The 15,288-nt window shown below is 52.9% G+C and overlaps 1 protein-coding gene across 3 annotated transcripts in view; it reads right to left on the bottom strand.

Annotated features, from left to right (window-relative positions):
* Window positions 1-14,863, bottom strand: part of PRIMA1 (proline rich membrane anchor 1) — a 62,728-nt gene extending 47,865 nt beyond the window's left edge. For all 3 annotated transcript variants that reach the window (XR_009518201.1, XM_060003336.1, XM_060003337.1), the window contains exons 1-3: window positions 14,817-14,863; window positions 14,068-14,191; window positions 6,964-7,099 (exon numbers count right to left, since the gene is read on the bottom strand). Coding sequence is in view for 2 of the 3 variants with exons in the window: in XM_060003336.1 (XP_059859319.1) it covers window positions 6,964-7,099; window positions 14,068-14,160 (229 nt within the window). In the remaining variant the exon portion in view is untranslated. The remainder of the gene's footprint in view (window positions 1-6,963; window positions 7,100-14,067; window positions 14,192-14,816) is intronic.
* Between the last annotated feature and the right edge of the window lie 425 nt (window positions 14,864-15,288).

The following is a 15,288-nucleotide window of genomic DNA, read 5'->3' as shown; positions in this document are numbered from 1 at the left end:
CTGCTGTGTGACCTTTGCGGAGTCAACCTCTCTTCGGGTTTTTCTAAGAATAAAATGAAGGTGAAAAATCAAATCTATCTCAGTGCTTTGAGCTCCTTAAAGACAGGCACTATGGGAATGCAGGCTCACGCCTCTGTTCTGCCACAGCTATTTTTGGCCCCATCAGCCTCAGAAGCAGGTCTCGTGGAGGGGGTGTACATGCTCTTCCTTGAGGGCTGGTACACGGCTCCTTCCTCGGCCGCAGCGTCTGAGTCACATGCGGGGACGAGTGGGCCATCACTGACATTTACAAAGTCGGCCCAGTCCTGAGCCCTGGCAGCTGCCGTGGGCTTTTTGGTCGGGTCCTCGAGCACGTCTATTCCTTTGCTTTGCCAGGGTTCACCCCTGCCCATGCCTTCCAGAAATACTTTCACCCAGGGACTCTGGGGCTGACCCTGGGGATCACAAGCCTGGTGACAGCTGCCCCTCCTGGGGCAGGAGTGGTACTCTCAGTAAACCTTTTCTTTCCTGTTGAATACCTAGGGCCATCTACACATCCTTAAAGCACTCATTTCCTCCCTGCGTTTCTAATCAGATGTTCCTTTCTCAGCAGCGAGGTGCCGGAACCACGTTTAAACAACTCCCAGCCTGAACGTCAGTGACCTAGTATTATAATTATCACTACTACTGTTATCATTAGTATTACTTATTAGCTGCCATTCAGTGAGTGTCACTTGGGTTCCAGGCTCTGCGCTGTGTTAACTTCATGGCATGGAATACTCACAACCGCCCAGCCCATATGCAGCAGGTATTGTCATTAGCCCCACTTCACAGATGTGCAAATTGAGGTCCCAAGCTGTTAAGGACACGTTGCCCAAATCACTTAGCTCATGAACAAGGGTGGACCCCAGATCTAGAGGGCAGGACAGCCAGGTTGAGCCACTGTGCTGTAACACCACTTTTAAGCATGTAGTTTCTGCCAAGTACAGGCTGTATAATTTCCAGTCTTCACTGCAATCCCTCCTGAGGTTAAGTATCATTAGCTCCATTTTACAGATGAGGAAACTGAGGCTGAGAGGGATGAGGTGTGCCGAGGGTCGCAGAGCTCGGAGTGGAAGAGCTGCACGTAACTCCAAAGTCCCTTGACTTGACTGCCGTTCTCTAGGACACTGGTTCTCAAAGGGTGTGCCCTGGCCGGCCAGCGCATCAGTGTCACCTGAGAATATATTAGAAATGCAAATCCTCTGGCCCACCCCAGACCGACTGAATCAGGAATTCTGGGGATGGGATTCAGCAACCTGTGTTTGGACAAGCCCTCCAGGGGATTCGGACCACACCTGCATTTGAGAATCACCCAGTCTAGTGCCTCCCACTGTTTGCAAAGGTTTACAAAGTGCAGCTGCCCTAGGCAGTCGCCACCTAAAGTGTGAAGGACGTGGGCAGAGCTTGGGAAACAAAGGGCAGAAACTGGAGATGCCGGTCAAGAATCTTCCACATCACAAGAACCCTTTCCAAGTTCCTTCTCGGTGGCAAGTAGGACTCATGGGCAAGGCTGTCTCAACAGACGTCCCAGGGCGGCTGGGAGGGGCAGCCGAGCTGGGGACCCACAGACAAATGTGGGGCTGAGCTGCCCCCGTGATCAACACGTTCTAGAATGGAGCTGGAGGCGGGGGGTGAGGGGACAGTGCTCTTGAAAGTTTCACAGTAAAACAAAATAAAACATGAGAAATAAATTGAAAGACCATGTTGCCACTGCCAGAAGGGTGGCCCAGCAGTAGGTGACCCACCATCCCAGTTTGCCCAGGACTACAGGGTTTCCCGGGAGGCAGGGCTTTCAGGGCTAAAACCAGGAGAGTCCCGGCCAACCCGGGATACGTTGGTAGCCCGGAGCAGCAGGGCAGCAGCAGCTGCTGTTTGGATGAAGAGGGAGGCCTGCGTGGCCACAGGGAGGATGCCCAACAATTCTGGCAAACGTTTCTGGCTCTTCCTTTTACAGGCGACTTTATAGGTCTGTGTGAGTAGGTACAGAGGTTTCCCTGTGTCCTCTTTCTCCCTCTATCCCCGACACATGTACCGATGTCCACACTCCTGCAGAAGGACATTCCTGCAGCAGGGCGCCTCCTGCCTGATCCTCGGGCTCCGAACTCCGGGCCTTTGCTTCAGCCTCTCCATGGACTGTCCGGCCACCCTGTGCTCCTGCCTATCCGAGGTCTACTTGGAAATTCTCCCATGTTGTCCTGATCCTCCCTTCCTGCCCCTTTTGGAATTAAATATCTTTCCCCCAAAGCACCGCTTTTTTTCCCTAAGTCTAACACTCAGAGGCTGCTCTTTATCAGAAAGATTTTCCCACAATGGTTAGCAGCAATGGATACCGTTTCCCACAATGGTTAGCAGCAATGGATACCGGTCCAGTTTTCAAAAGTGCTTGCCACTTCCATAAATCCTCCAGTCAACCCCATTGGTGGGTGAAAACCTCACACCTAAAACTCAGGCTTAAGTTTACCAGCCCTATTTCAACCCTTCTGCACCACTGGTGGGAATGTAAATTGGTACAGCCACTATGGAGAAGTATGGAGATTCCTTAAAAAACTAAAAATAGACCTACCATATGATCGTGCAATGCCACTCCTGGGCATATATCTGAAGAAAACCATAATTTGAAAAGACACATGCACCCCAATGTTCACTGCAGCACTATTTACAAAAGCCAAGACATGGAAGCAACCTAAATGTCCATCAACAGATGAATGCATAAGGAAGATGTGGTACACATATACAATGGAATATTACTCGGCCATAAAAAAGAATGAAATAATGCCATGTGCAGCAACATGGATGGACCTGGAGATGATCATACTAAGTGAAGTAAGTCAGACAGAGAAAGACAAGTATCACATGGTATCACTTATATGTGGAATCTAAAAAAAATGATGTAAATGAACTTATTTACAAACTGGAAATAGGCTCATAGACATAGAAAACAAACTTCTGGTTACCAAAGGGGAAAGCTGGGGGGAAGGATAAATTGGGAGGTTGGGATTAACATATACACACTACTATATATAAAATAGATAACCAACAAGGACCTACTGTATAGCACAGGGAACTCTACTCAATATTCTATAATAACGTATATGGGAAAAGAATCTGAAAAAGAATAGATATATGTATAACTAATTCACTTTGCTGTACACCTGAAACTAACACAACATTGTAAATCAACTATAGTCCAGTATAAAATAAAAATTAAAAAAAAAAGTTTATCAGCCCTCTTACCATCATGCAGAGGAAGTGGCAGGGCTGGCATATCAACCCAGGCTCAGGGTCTCAACCTCTCATGCCGTGTTCTCAGTCTTTTCATTACTCGGGCCCCGCCATTGAGAACAACTCTCTGTGGGCCTTCAGTGCACCCAACACAGGGCTGGACGCAGAGCAGACACTCGGCAAACGTTCACCAGGTAAATCAGAAGCCCTTGTGAGCGGCAGGGATGCAGGCACATCTGATGACCAAAGGAGCAAAGGCTGGCATGTGCCTGGAGCCAGTGTATCCAGAAAGATGGCAGGAAAGGACACTCCTAGACACACCCTCTGCAGATTACGGACCACCGCACCGTGAGCTCCCTGTGGGCAGGAGCTGCTCCTCTCTTGATCCTAGCTGACTTCCAAGCCCCTGCCAGCACCTGGGGAGCTCCGTGCACACCTGCTGAAGCCCCGTGCCCTCTGGGAGAGGCTAATTCCTCAGGGATTAAAGAATATGCAGAAGTTGTGGATGTGGCCATAGCTCTGTCTGACATTACCGGGCAGTACTCGTGTGTGGGGTTCTGGGCTGAGCTCAGTGAGGACCAAGACAGTGTACAAAATACATTCTCTGCCACTGGTCTAATCTGCCAGGAACCCCATGGCTGGGGGGTGCATCCACTGTCCTCCTGCCCAGTGTCCACGTCTTCATCCTTGGGTTACAACCCCTCTACCTGGATTTTCCTTTCAGAAGCCACCACCCTCTTAACCTCTATCCATAAGCCTCAACTGTCAACCGTGGTCACATGGCCCAGGCCTGACCAATCAGCACATTCCATCTCGTAGGCCATCATGATTGGTTCAAGGATGGACATGTGACTCAAGCTAGTCTAGTGAAAGTCAGCCCTGGGTCTTTAGTTGAATGATTGAGGAAGAGAAGCTCTCCTTGTAGGGAGATTACTAACTGTAAGGTTGATGGAATCCTGGAGCTTGGAGCCACAGAGACTGGGCCTGCCTGAGAGAAAAGGTGACCCGGGAGAAATCACAAGAGAGAGATGGACACAGAAACCCAGTACCGTCATCATATAAGACCTGCTGCTGGAATATTCCAATACATGAGCCAAAAAACGAACAGCTCTCTCTAGTTTTTGCATCACTTAAGCCACTTCAAGATGGGTTTCTGCTACTTGTAACTGAAAAAGTCCTACCATAGAATCAAACTACACCTGCTGTCCTCCAACCCAGAAGTGCTCTCAGGCCTCAAGCTCACAGGAGGCCTCCGTCCCCTCACACCTGGCACGGCCACCCGCCTCCCCTTCTCCACAGCCCCCCACCTGGCTTCAGGCCTCCATGGCTGGTCTGGGGCCTGAAGTATCTCAGTGGTCCCCTCTTTACCCCAGTCGGGTAGCTCACCCCAATCCACCCTCCACATGGTCAGGAAAGTTGACTCTGAAGCGGACGGTGTGGGATCGTGTCACTTCTTTGCTTAATACCTTCGTGGGCTCATCGCTGCCCAGAGTAGCGTTTCCTAAAGGATGGGGCGCGTGTCCCTGCAGGTAAGTGAGCTGGTATTGGATGACACGTGGACCTGGTGCTCAGACACACAGAAACATAGAACAAGAAACTTAGGCCCCTTTTGATTCTCTCACAAAGCTTCTGATTTCTTTCTTGAGAAACATCTCCGCACGGGGCTACTACAGCTCTGCCACCCGTCTACCTACCACCTGCTGCGCTCCCTTTTTAGCAGAAAGAAAGGAGGCCTCGAGCTCAGAACCTTTCACGACAGGCTAGAACTTTAAAACACCGGTGTGTTTGCATTTGTTTTTATGTCACCTTCTACTTACGCAAGTGATTCTGGTTTTTCACTGATGGTAGTTATTAAAGTTTTCTTTGGAGATTAATTTGTATCAACACAAAAGGGAGTCTGTTTAAAGAAAAAAAAATAAGGCAAACAACAGGAGGTATCTGGATAGGGGAATGTTTGGCAAACAGCGATTCACAGGATGAAATGTGATCTACTCGGCCAGGCACACAAGGCACATCACAGTCTGAGGGGCTTGGACCTCCCATGAGAAGTCCCATAGCGTCACACCTCCAAGCCTTTGCTCTCGATGGTCCTTCTGCCTGGATGCCCTTTCCCCACCACCCCTTCAATGACCTAGAACAATTCCATTTATTATGAAGACCCAAGTCAATGTTACTGTGGCTGTAGTTTGGCCCAGCCACTCAAGGGTTTCCAGTGCACCTGGAGAACAATTTCTGTGCTCTCTCAGGTCACTTTTTGTCGGTTGCTGACAGAAGGCCTTCCTTGAGGCCGAGAGATCCCAGAGACCAGAATGGTCTTTCAGGTCTGTGTCTGGCACAGATGCTCGGTTCGCACAAGATGAACTGAACAGACTCTAACTGGCGGATGTGGATCCATTTAGGTACAAACACACCTGGAAGCAGCAGGGGCCTGGAGCTTGAATAGCAGAGGGAGAAGGAATTTCATGGAAGGGAAGGGAGTGAGGGGCCAGGAGCCTGAGGGGGGGCCCTACAGTACAGCCCAGGGATTCCTTCAGGAGAGAGAAGGAGGGTGAGCATCTTGGGATGGCAGGACCCTGCAGAGGCCGGGAGCACAGGGCCTGGTAGGCTGAGGTTCTTGACTTTAACTTGCACTTGCATCATCTCAGAACTTGTTAGGATGCCACTTCCTAAGTCCCACGCCAAAGGCTCTGACTTAGTGGGTTGAAGTGGCCCTGTGCAGCGTCACTTTAAAACGAATGCTTCAGGCGATGCTGAGGGCCACACTTTGAGAAGCACTGAGTCAGGGAAGAATGGAGACAGGTGGGGGCCTAGCAGACAAACTGCAGAAACACATGGGAACCGCAAAAGATTCCACCAGAACACCGCATCCCTGCCTGCACACCGCAAGCTTGGAAACATGGCTTACCAGAGAATAAGCCTCGTCAAAGTTATTTAAAACATGCCCCAAATAACTCAACGGAGATGTGTTTAATGAGGTGGCTCCACACATGAGCTTGGGCATTCTATAGGCCGCAACTTGAGTGATCAAACCCGAATACAGAATCTCTTGTTAGAGACCTTATCAACTGGCAATTGTAAGCAGGGAGCTTAACCCCTACGGGTCAGGACTGAAGCCATTTCTGGCTAAAGAAACCCTCCTTTGTTTGCAATCAGATTGTTCAGAGATGAAATCAAGGAAAACAAGTGACGAGGCGGGGGAGGGGATGCGCGGGTGTGTGTGTGTGTGTGTGTGTGTGTGTGTGTGTGTGTGTGGCAGAACTTGCTGCAAATAGCTGAACGGCACCCGTGTAACTTTGCTCTCAGAGCCTCCACCTCGGTTCTATACTAATTGCTCCCTTACACATGAATTAAAATCAAAAAATGAAACCATGCTCATGAGAGGGGTATTTCAGACCAGTGCCCATGGTTGCCCCCCTTCAAGGTCTGGCCTTCGGAACAATCCAGGCAGAGCCACTCATCAAATGGAGATTGACTTTTATCTGATTAACCAATGGAGAAACATCCTTCTCCATCTCACAGGAACATTCTGTGGGAAAGGCGTTCTGCAGACTGCAGGGAAAAGTTGGGTCTTGGCTTCCCTCCTGCTCGGCCAGTGGAAAATTACAAAGGAAGCAAGGCTGCCCTCTGCTTCCTGGCTTCCCGGGAACCTGCTTCCCAGGTCCTTCCTGGGCCCAGGAAAACGCGAAGAGAAACCGGAACCAGAGCTGAGCCTTTACTTACCTGGGGCGGAGAGGAGTCGGGGAGGCGGCGGGGGCGGCGGGGGCGGGGGCAGCGGGGGCGGGGGCCGGCACTGGCAGATGTGTTGGCAGCTGTCCGTCACCTTGGAGCAGGACTTCCGGGGCTCCCCGTGTGTCACCTGCAGGAATGGGCACGGGCGCCCGAGAGAAGCCAATGCGGCATCTGGGAGCCCAAGCGGGACCACCCCGACGCACGCACCCCTCCCCAGACCTAGGCAGGAGGAAGAGCCAGAAACTGGGCTGGCTCGCAGGGAACGGTGTTACGCGGGGCTGGCCTGTCAGGGATGGAGCCCTAGGTTGTATTTCCAGCTCTGTGGGACCGGGACAGTTGGCTTGGGCATTCATGAGAGGCTTCTAGAATCTCCCCATCGTGCAAATGAGGAAACTGAGGCCCAGGCAGGAGAAGTGGCCGCCTGAGGTTCTCACACCCAGATGGTGACAGGACACTGATTTTACCTTCTGCGTAACCTGACCTAACCGCTTCTCCCATCTGCCCGGCTACGGTGCAGGACCAAGCCCTCGCCTCCTCTCTGGCCACAGTTCCTGATGGCCTCTCTGTGTCCACTCTGGGCCAAGGTCCCCCCGCCTTGGGGGAGGAACCTTACCCGGCCAGGCCTCTGCTCTGGTGGCGCACGTGACGAAGGGGAGCAGAGCAACCTCCCCAGTGTGATGCACGAGCCACCCGAGTGGCCTTGTGGGAAACACACCTGACCACACTGCCTGCAGCCCCCGCCCCGCCATGCCCGGACGCTCACCCACAGCTCCGGGGAATCACCGGGCCACAGGGCCCTGCAAGGGAGGGCCCCCCTCCCCTCCTGCTCTGGCCTTCTGCTCTGCTCTCGAAGCCCTCCTTCCGGTGCCTGGCGCCTGGTCACGCTCCCTCCCTTTGAGCACGCTGCTCCAGTGGCCTGGAATCTTCTCCGACACCTTTCCCTCTGCTTTAGCCATTACTCAGCTTGGCCATCACCTCCTCAGGGAAGCATCTCTGACCGCCCCGCCCCCACCAGGTCAGATCTCCATTTTACAGGTTCTCCTGGCACCGGATTTCACTCTGTGAGGCAGAAATCCACACGGGGGCCTTTACCTAGCTCAGCCGCCTATCTACCACTGGACTCTAAGGTCTATGGGGTCAGGGGTCAGGCCTTTTGTTTTTTCTCTCGCCATCATAACACCTAAGGAAACGCCTGGAATTCACCAAAATCCACACCTCTTGATTCCTGGGCTGGTGTTCTTTCAACACCAGTCCCACGTTCCCCATCTGTAAACTAAAAAGGGGAGCAAAAGTGGGTTGTGTTCACCCAGCGGTTCCCAGCCTTTCTTGCACATCAGAATCTCCAGGCAGCTTTAAAAAATACCCATGCTCGAGCTTTTCCCACGCCAGTGAAGTCAGCATTTCTACAGGCGGAGCTGCGCATGCGTATTTGTTGAAGCAGGCCAGGTTAAACTATGTAGCCAGTGAGAGAACGGCTGGTTTAGACCAACTGCCAACATCCCTCTCTATGGCAGAGTGCCATAGACCTTTGAACCTAGCATTTTCTGCCTGTCCAGAGAACAGCTGATTTAAAGACATGAAGGAAGAGTTGGTGGTCAACCCCTACTTCAGTGATACCCACAGTTCATCTCTCTGGCTGTCATCTCCGGTGAGTAGAAACCCAGATCCCCAATTTCCCTGCAACCAGCCACGGAAGGCCTGCCTTTGGGGGCCAGTGCAGACCCTTTGCTGCACGTGCTCCAGGCCCGCAGACAGAGCCAGCAGGGCTCGGCTGCTCCCTTGCCACTTGGCAGGTGTGAACAGGATGGGTAACGGCTACCGGAATGGCAGCAGGCGGTGGATTGATTCACAGCCCTGACTTAATATTGACGAGGCCAGGAAGCTCCTGCTCACCACCTTTTAGTGTTTTTAAAGGACCACTGACTGCATTTCAAACTCTGGAAGGCAATCTTACCTCCCGCCGGGAAGAGCATCTCCTCAGACCGTGAGCCTTTTCTGTTATTTTACGGAGATGATTAACTCCTTAGATGTCATGGCAAATCCACTGGCTTCTCCCCCAGCGTAGTTGTCAGCCCTCCCATCACCATCTGGATTCTGACCTTCTAAGACCATGGCGGTTGCTCGAACTCTCCCTTCTCCCAACGGCTGGCCTCTGAGATTGCTCCTCCGCTGAACTCTACCAAGTGGGCAAACCTCAAGCAATGCCATCACCAAAGCAATTACTTTCCCACCCTCCGAGGTGCAATTTCTGCAAGAACGTTCAAGGGGAGCACGTTTCTTTAACCTGGCCCAAAACAATGACCTATTTTCGTGAGAGGCTGTAAGGGCACATATGGATAAGAGTGCTTAATGTGATGAAATTACAGGCAGGGAAACCAGGGCCAAGTTGCAAGGCTGAAGTGGGGGAAGTGCAGGCACACACGGCGTGTTAAACATCTGTGGTCTCTCGTGTAACGGTCCCACTGAAATGCGAGCGGGCATAACTGCTTACCCAAAGGTCATCACAAAATTAGCGAGCCTGAGCGGGCTGTCCTTCTCCCCGAGGCGGGGACCCCTGGGGCTCCTCACTGGTTTGGTCCAGTGCAAGCCTGTGGCCGCTGAGCCTCCCTAGACTGACAGCTGGTTACACGGGTCCTTTATCCACTTGCCGACTTCTATGCATCCTTCAAACCCAGCTCTTACATGGCTTTCCCAGGCAATCTGTCCTGAACCCCACGCCCCCCCAGATGAGACCCAGCTGCCCAGTGCTGCCTCTTCACCTCGTAAACCCTCCCCTTTGGGGCCTTTTTCCCACTGTTAATGTCCTCCCACACTAAGTTGTGAGCATCTTGGAGCAGAAAGGTAGTGGGTCTGTGCTTTATCAATCCTGACTAAGCGTGACTTCCTGAGCCCTACTGTGTGTCAGTCATGGGAAACAGGCTCTCCTTTCGCCATGAGGATAATCAAGAGAGGTAGCTCTTATCATCCACGCTTACTGGCTGGGACGACAGGCTTGGCAAAAGCTAAGTGATTTACCAAAGTTGCACAGGGCCCGGCGTTCCGTGGGCGCTCAGTAAAAATGTGTGCCGGGGACTGTCTGCCCAGCAGTGGAGAAACACGGGATCTACCCCATCCCCCAGCTCCGGGTCCACTTTGGGATTCTGCGGGTCGGCAGTGTTGTGTTTAGCCCAGCAGAGAGGAAACCTCAGTACCACGAGCTTGTCTCAATGCCTGGCTTGGTTGGTTTACATCCTGGGGAGTCTTACAAGGAGAAGAAACTTGCCCCTGAAGTCACTTGCTCTTAGCTAGACTTAACCAAGAAGGAGCAGAGGCCCAGAGAGGTCAACCACCCGCCTAAAGCCGGTATCGTGACTTCCTGTGACCACTTTTTATTCCGGTTTCGCCATCTCCTGCCATCCTGTCCCTGCTCTGCCGCGTCCTCCTGGGGCCAGAATCCTGGGGCCCAGAGAGCTTCCGCAGTCACCTGGATTTGGTCCCTGGCACCGTGGTCTGGGGGACACAGTCCTGTGGCAGCCAGTTCCCACTTCTGGCCAACCAGTGTAGCTCTCTGGCCCAGTCCCCCTAAATAGTCCTGAATCCATCCACCTCTCCTCACTCCCAGTGCTACAGCCCTAAACCAGGACACCATCACATCCCCACCGGGTAGCCCTGCCTCTCTCCTAGCGTTGCCAAATAAAATACAGGGCACCCTGTAAAGTTTTAGAGAAACAACATTGTTTAAGTATAAATATGTCCCAAATATTGTATGGGATATACTTAACGCTCAAGAACGATCCATTGTTCAACTGAAAATTGAACTGGACCGCCTGTATTTTTATTTGCTAAATCTGGCAACCCTACTCTCACCAGCCCCTGTGCCCCTTGCCTCGCCCCCTCCCTGAATCCAAACTTTGTGCTGGAGCTGGACTGAGATTTCTAAAATGCCAATCTGAGGTTGTGTCGTCTCTTTCTTAAAACTTTCCACGGCCCCCAGAGCCCTCAGGATCAAGTCCAAACTGTAAGACACGATGTTAGTGGCTTACAACAGAGGCCTCGCCTGCGTTCTTCCAATGCCCTGCCCTCTCCTCCCACCTCGGGGCTGTTCCCTCCTCCGCCTGGACACTTCACTCACGCTTGCATCCTGACTCCTGATTTCTCCTTGTCCGTGTCTCAGCCAAAGCGCTGCATCCGCGAGGTTTCTCTGAATCCTCCACAAGCTCCCGTTTCTAAGCTATTTGCTCCTATTGAGCACTCCTGCCTATTATGACTTGTCTCACAATCTCTCCGGTGCTAGACTGTCAATGCCATGAAGGCAGGGACCCCTAGATCCCTTGCACTTAACACGGGAGGCCTGGCAAACAGTAGGTGCCCAATAATTGCAGCTGACTAAATAAGTGAAGCTGTAATGACTGACCACAGGGGCAGGGGGTCGGCATCGCCTGGGTCTGGGATGGCTCCTCATTGCCACACAGAGACCCACAGGCCCGGATCAGAGCCTGTCTCCATGACAATTGCTTTAGGGGGGCGCCCACAAGGATGATGGCTTCTGGCATCTTTTATCGAGACAGTAACTCGATACTGTTACAGCGCCACAGTAACTTGATGAGACACACTCCTGTCACACCTAATAAATTCGCCAGCCTGTCATCCTCTTCACTTGCAAAAAAAAAAAAAAGGACTCATGTGGAAGTGAACTTAGAAGAACCCTAAATCACAAAAGCTCAAAATCTCAACTCCAGACACATGAAGGAAAAAAGGGAAGAGCCTCAAGAGTGCCCCCACCAACCTTGTGGCCATTTAATGTCATCTGACTGTAATGATTAAGTTTCTTATCATCCAGGCAGCAGCCAGAGGCTCCGGGCTGATCTCAAGGTTGGAACCTGATGCTTTGAGGGACCACAGACCTCTTGCTTCACCAATTATTGTGCTGGTCTCACCCTTCCAGATGTTTACGACTTAGAGGGATTCTTCTGGCAAAAAGTTCATGAAAGCACAGACAGATTTCTTTATATTCAAGAAACTCCTATGACGTGACAAATGACACTCTCTCCAATTAAAGGGAAACACATGGCTTTGTGCACTTTGATTTTTCCTCTTCTCCTCTCTCTTCTGGTTTCAGCTCTTTTGCTCAAAAACCAAATCCATTCCTTCCAAAGCCACTTTTCCCTTGACTTCTCAGTCCTTATCATTTGTAGATTAATCTTTCCAGTGCCTCCAGCCAAGATTTTACCCGTTCTACTTGCCTGGAGGATTTCTTTTCTAATTGATTTCCACAAAACTTGATTTGTATTGAGTAAACAGCATCTGAAATACACACACACAAACTCACACACACATTTGCTTGTGTGAGCACTGCCTGGCTGAAGAACACTGCTAAAAAACGAAGCTACTTTACAAAATCCTTTCTTTTGGTGGTGGGAGTGGGTAGGGAGGTGGTGGAGCTGCTGTTTCTATCCTGCTAGTTCCTGCAGAAAATTCCAGTCCTTGGAGATTAACAACATCATCATGTTGCTCTCTGTACTAGCTGAAAAAGTCTCCCAGAAGAGGGAAAATTGTAAACAAACGAATACAAAAAGGAAGTGAGCTTAACACCTGAGGTTCAGCTAAAAGTTGAACGAGAGAAACTGGTCCCAAACCACCCAAGTGTTTCGAAGTGACAAAATTCTGAATCCCGAGGAGGCACAGCTGAGTTTAATAACTGCCGCTTCACACATTAAACAAAGCTGTCAAATTCCGAAAGGAAAACAACTGTGAGTGACACAGAAGCAAGCCAGGGAAGAGAGCACAAGATGGGCCTGGCGCTGCAGCAGGGGGTATGCCCCTCCCCCACTCGAGCTCTCCCCTGAGCTGGCTGGTTCCAGCATTAGAGCCCCTGGTTCTCTCCAGGGCTCACCAGGGCTGCCATACAAGCAGGACTGACCACCCTGGTTCCCAGCAACGCCCCGTCACTTGGGACAGCTCATGAGCCTTGGCAGCCTGGCAAGCAGTGTTGCTCAATCCCATCTTCTCTGGACTGTCACCTCCTACTCAGGGCAACTACCTGAATAGTCCCCAAGCCCCAAAATGCCAACAGAAGGACATGAAGCTGCAAACACCCCAGAGTGGGTATTTCAATGACTGAAATGGTAAAAATGCTGATCAAAACCATTCAAAATTGTTGATCAGACTACGTAGCAATCAACAGAGTACCTGGCTAACCAGAGGAGTGACGTTACTATTACTAACATCAATAATAGCAGCACCAGCTACCATTTAGTGTTTATTATGGTTCAGGAGCTGCGCTAAGTAATCTTTATCTCATCAAGTACTTATAATAGCACAGGGAGGAAGAAGAAACCAGAGCCCAGAGAGGTTAAGCGCACTGTCTAAAGTCCCCCAGCTGGTAAGGGGCAGAGCTGGGGCTCAAAATTCAGAGCTGACACCAAAGTCCACCTCTTCACCATTCCACTGTACTGCTGACTGTGTGCATTCTGGGAGGGACTAGGGACCATCCCATCTTACCATCTCTCTGACTCTAACACAGGTCACTCGAGTTGGTGGCTACCTGGTCTCTGCCCTGGGGACTGGGGGGCCCGGGGTGAAGATTCCATCCTCAGGCAGTCCTTATAGATGGACAGCTCCTTCTTACATTCCCCCACCAGTGGCCACCTCGCAAAACCTGTCCACATCCTCAACTCTACTACCTACAAGAAACAACCCCTTCTGTGTTGAAGTCCAGTTTAAGAAGGCTAATATGAAGCTTACTAGTGGCTCTGATGGGAAATAAAGAAGGTATATTCTTGGTATCATTTTTCTTTTTAACTTTGTAAAAGCTCTAAGGTTTCTTTGTCTGCATTTCTGCAATAGAATATTATCATCAAGAAGGCATTCCCTCAGCCCTTTCTGTTCCAAGGCGCTGTCCTGAAGGCCTCAGCAGGCCAGGACCGAAGCCTCCTTCAGGAGTTTCTTATCTTTTCAGAGCGAGAGTATGCATCCTTTCTTTTCCTAAACTCTTCCCAGGACCAATCAGAGGGGCGATTTCAGGAAGCCAGGGTCGTGGGAGTGAAGTGACAACCACCCCCTACCCGGTCCTGACCAGGAGGTCCTCAGGCGCGCGCAGCCCGCGCCACCGCTCACCTGCACGAAGCCCCAGAGCGGGTGGAGCGCGCAGTGCAGCAGCAGTGAGGGCCAGCAGTAGCCACGGCGCAGCACCAGGTCCCGGAGGAGCATCTCGGCCCGCGGCACCCGCTCCCGGGGCGAACTGTCAGGGGAGCAAAGCTCGGGTCAGGCAGGCGCCGCCGGCACCACCGTGGTTGCGCACCCGCACACACGTAGCAGTCCAGGTTGGGCGGGCACGCCCCGCACCCTGGGGCACCCTCGTAAACCAAGCCTGGCCTTTCATTCCAGCTTGCATCCTCGCTGACCCTTCATGCACACTCACAGGGGCCGGCATCCAAGAACTTACAGTCCGTCGTGGTGCACGCCCCCGGAATCCTGCGCGCAAACCCTGGCCCCGTGCACACCTCCAGAAACAGCCAAGCACGCTTACTGAGGCCCGTGCACCTCCCCAGAAACAGCCATGCACAACTCTCTCCCACTGTGAGCACACTTCAAACCCGGCGGGCACCATTCACCCTGCGTGCACACCCACAGAAACGGCCGTGCACACCCACCGACTCCTGCCCGCACGCTCGCTGACCCCGCATGTACACGCTGCGTGCACCCTCTCTGCCCCGCCGGCCCTCACTGCGCACACTGCAACACATGCACCTCAGTGCGCGCCCCGTTTGCCCTCGCGCTCTGCCGAGCCCCGGCCTCCGGCCTCAGGGCACGAGCTCCCCCCGCGTCTCCATCTCCGCCCGCACCCCTCCGGGGCCTTACGCCACCTTGCCTGGCGGCGGCCCCAGCCGATCCTCGGCGCGAGGAAGGGAGGCGCCCGCTCCCCCCCGCGGCAGAATCTGTTCCCGAGCGGCCGGACGGCCCCCATTTAAAGCCAGCCGCCTCCCCAGTCCCCCGCCCTCTAGGCGGGGCCTCGGTTCCTCACCCTGGTGACTGCGCGGGCGCCTGGGGGCTTCACATGCCTGGGAGGAGCGCCGGGCACTGGAGCAAAAGTTTGTGCGCGGTTTGGGCCTCCGGGGCGGCTGAGCCGGGGGCCCCGGCAGGGCGCGCTCGCACGGGGCGCAGGGCGCGGTGGCTCCGGGCTGCGCCTGGCCGCGCGCGGGGCGGGAGGGGCTGCACCCCGCGCCCAGGGCCGGGGCGGGCTGCCGAGGCGGAGGCGGAGGGCGGGGAAAGTCTCCTCCTAGCCGCCTGGAGCGGGCGGTGCGTGCCCTCCCCGGGTCCCCGCCCTCCCCGGTGGCG

This window comes from Delphinus delphis, chromosome 2, assembly GCF_949987515.2.
Source record: "Delphinus delphis chromosome 2, mDelDel1.2, whole genome shotgun sequence".
Classification (NCBI taxonomy): Eukaryota; Metazoa; Chordata; class Mammalia; order Artiodactyla; family Delphinidae; genus Delphinus; species Delphinus delphis.
The sequence above is the reverse complement of the archived record's forward strand: the minus strand, read 5'-3'. Positions and strand labels throughout refer to the sequence as shown.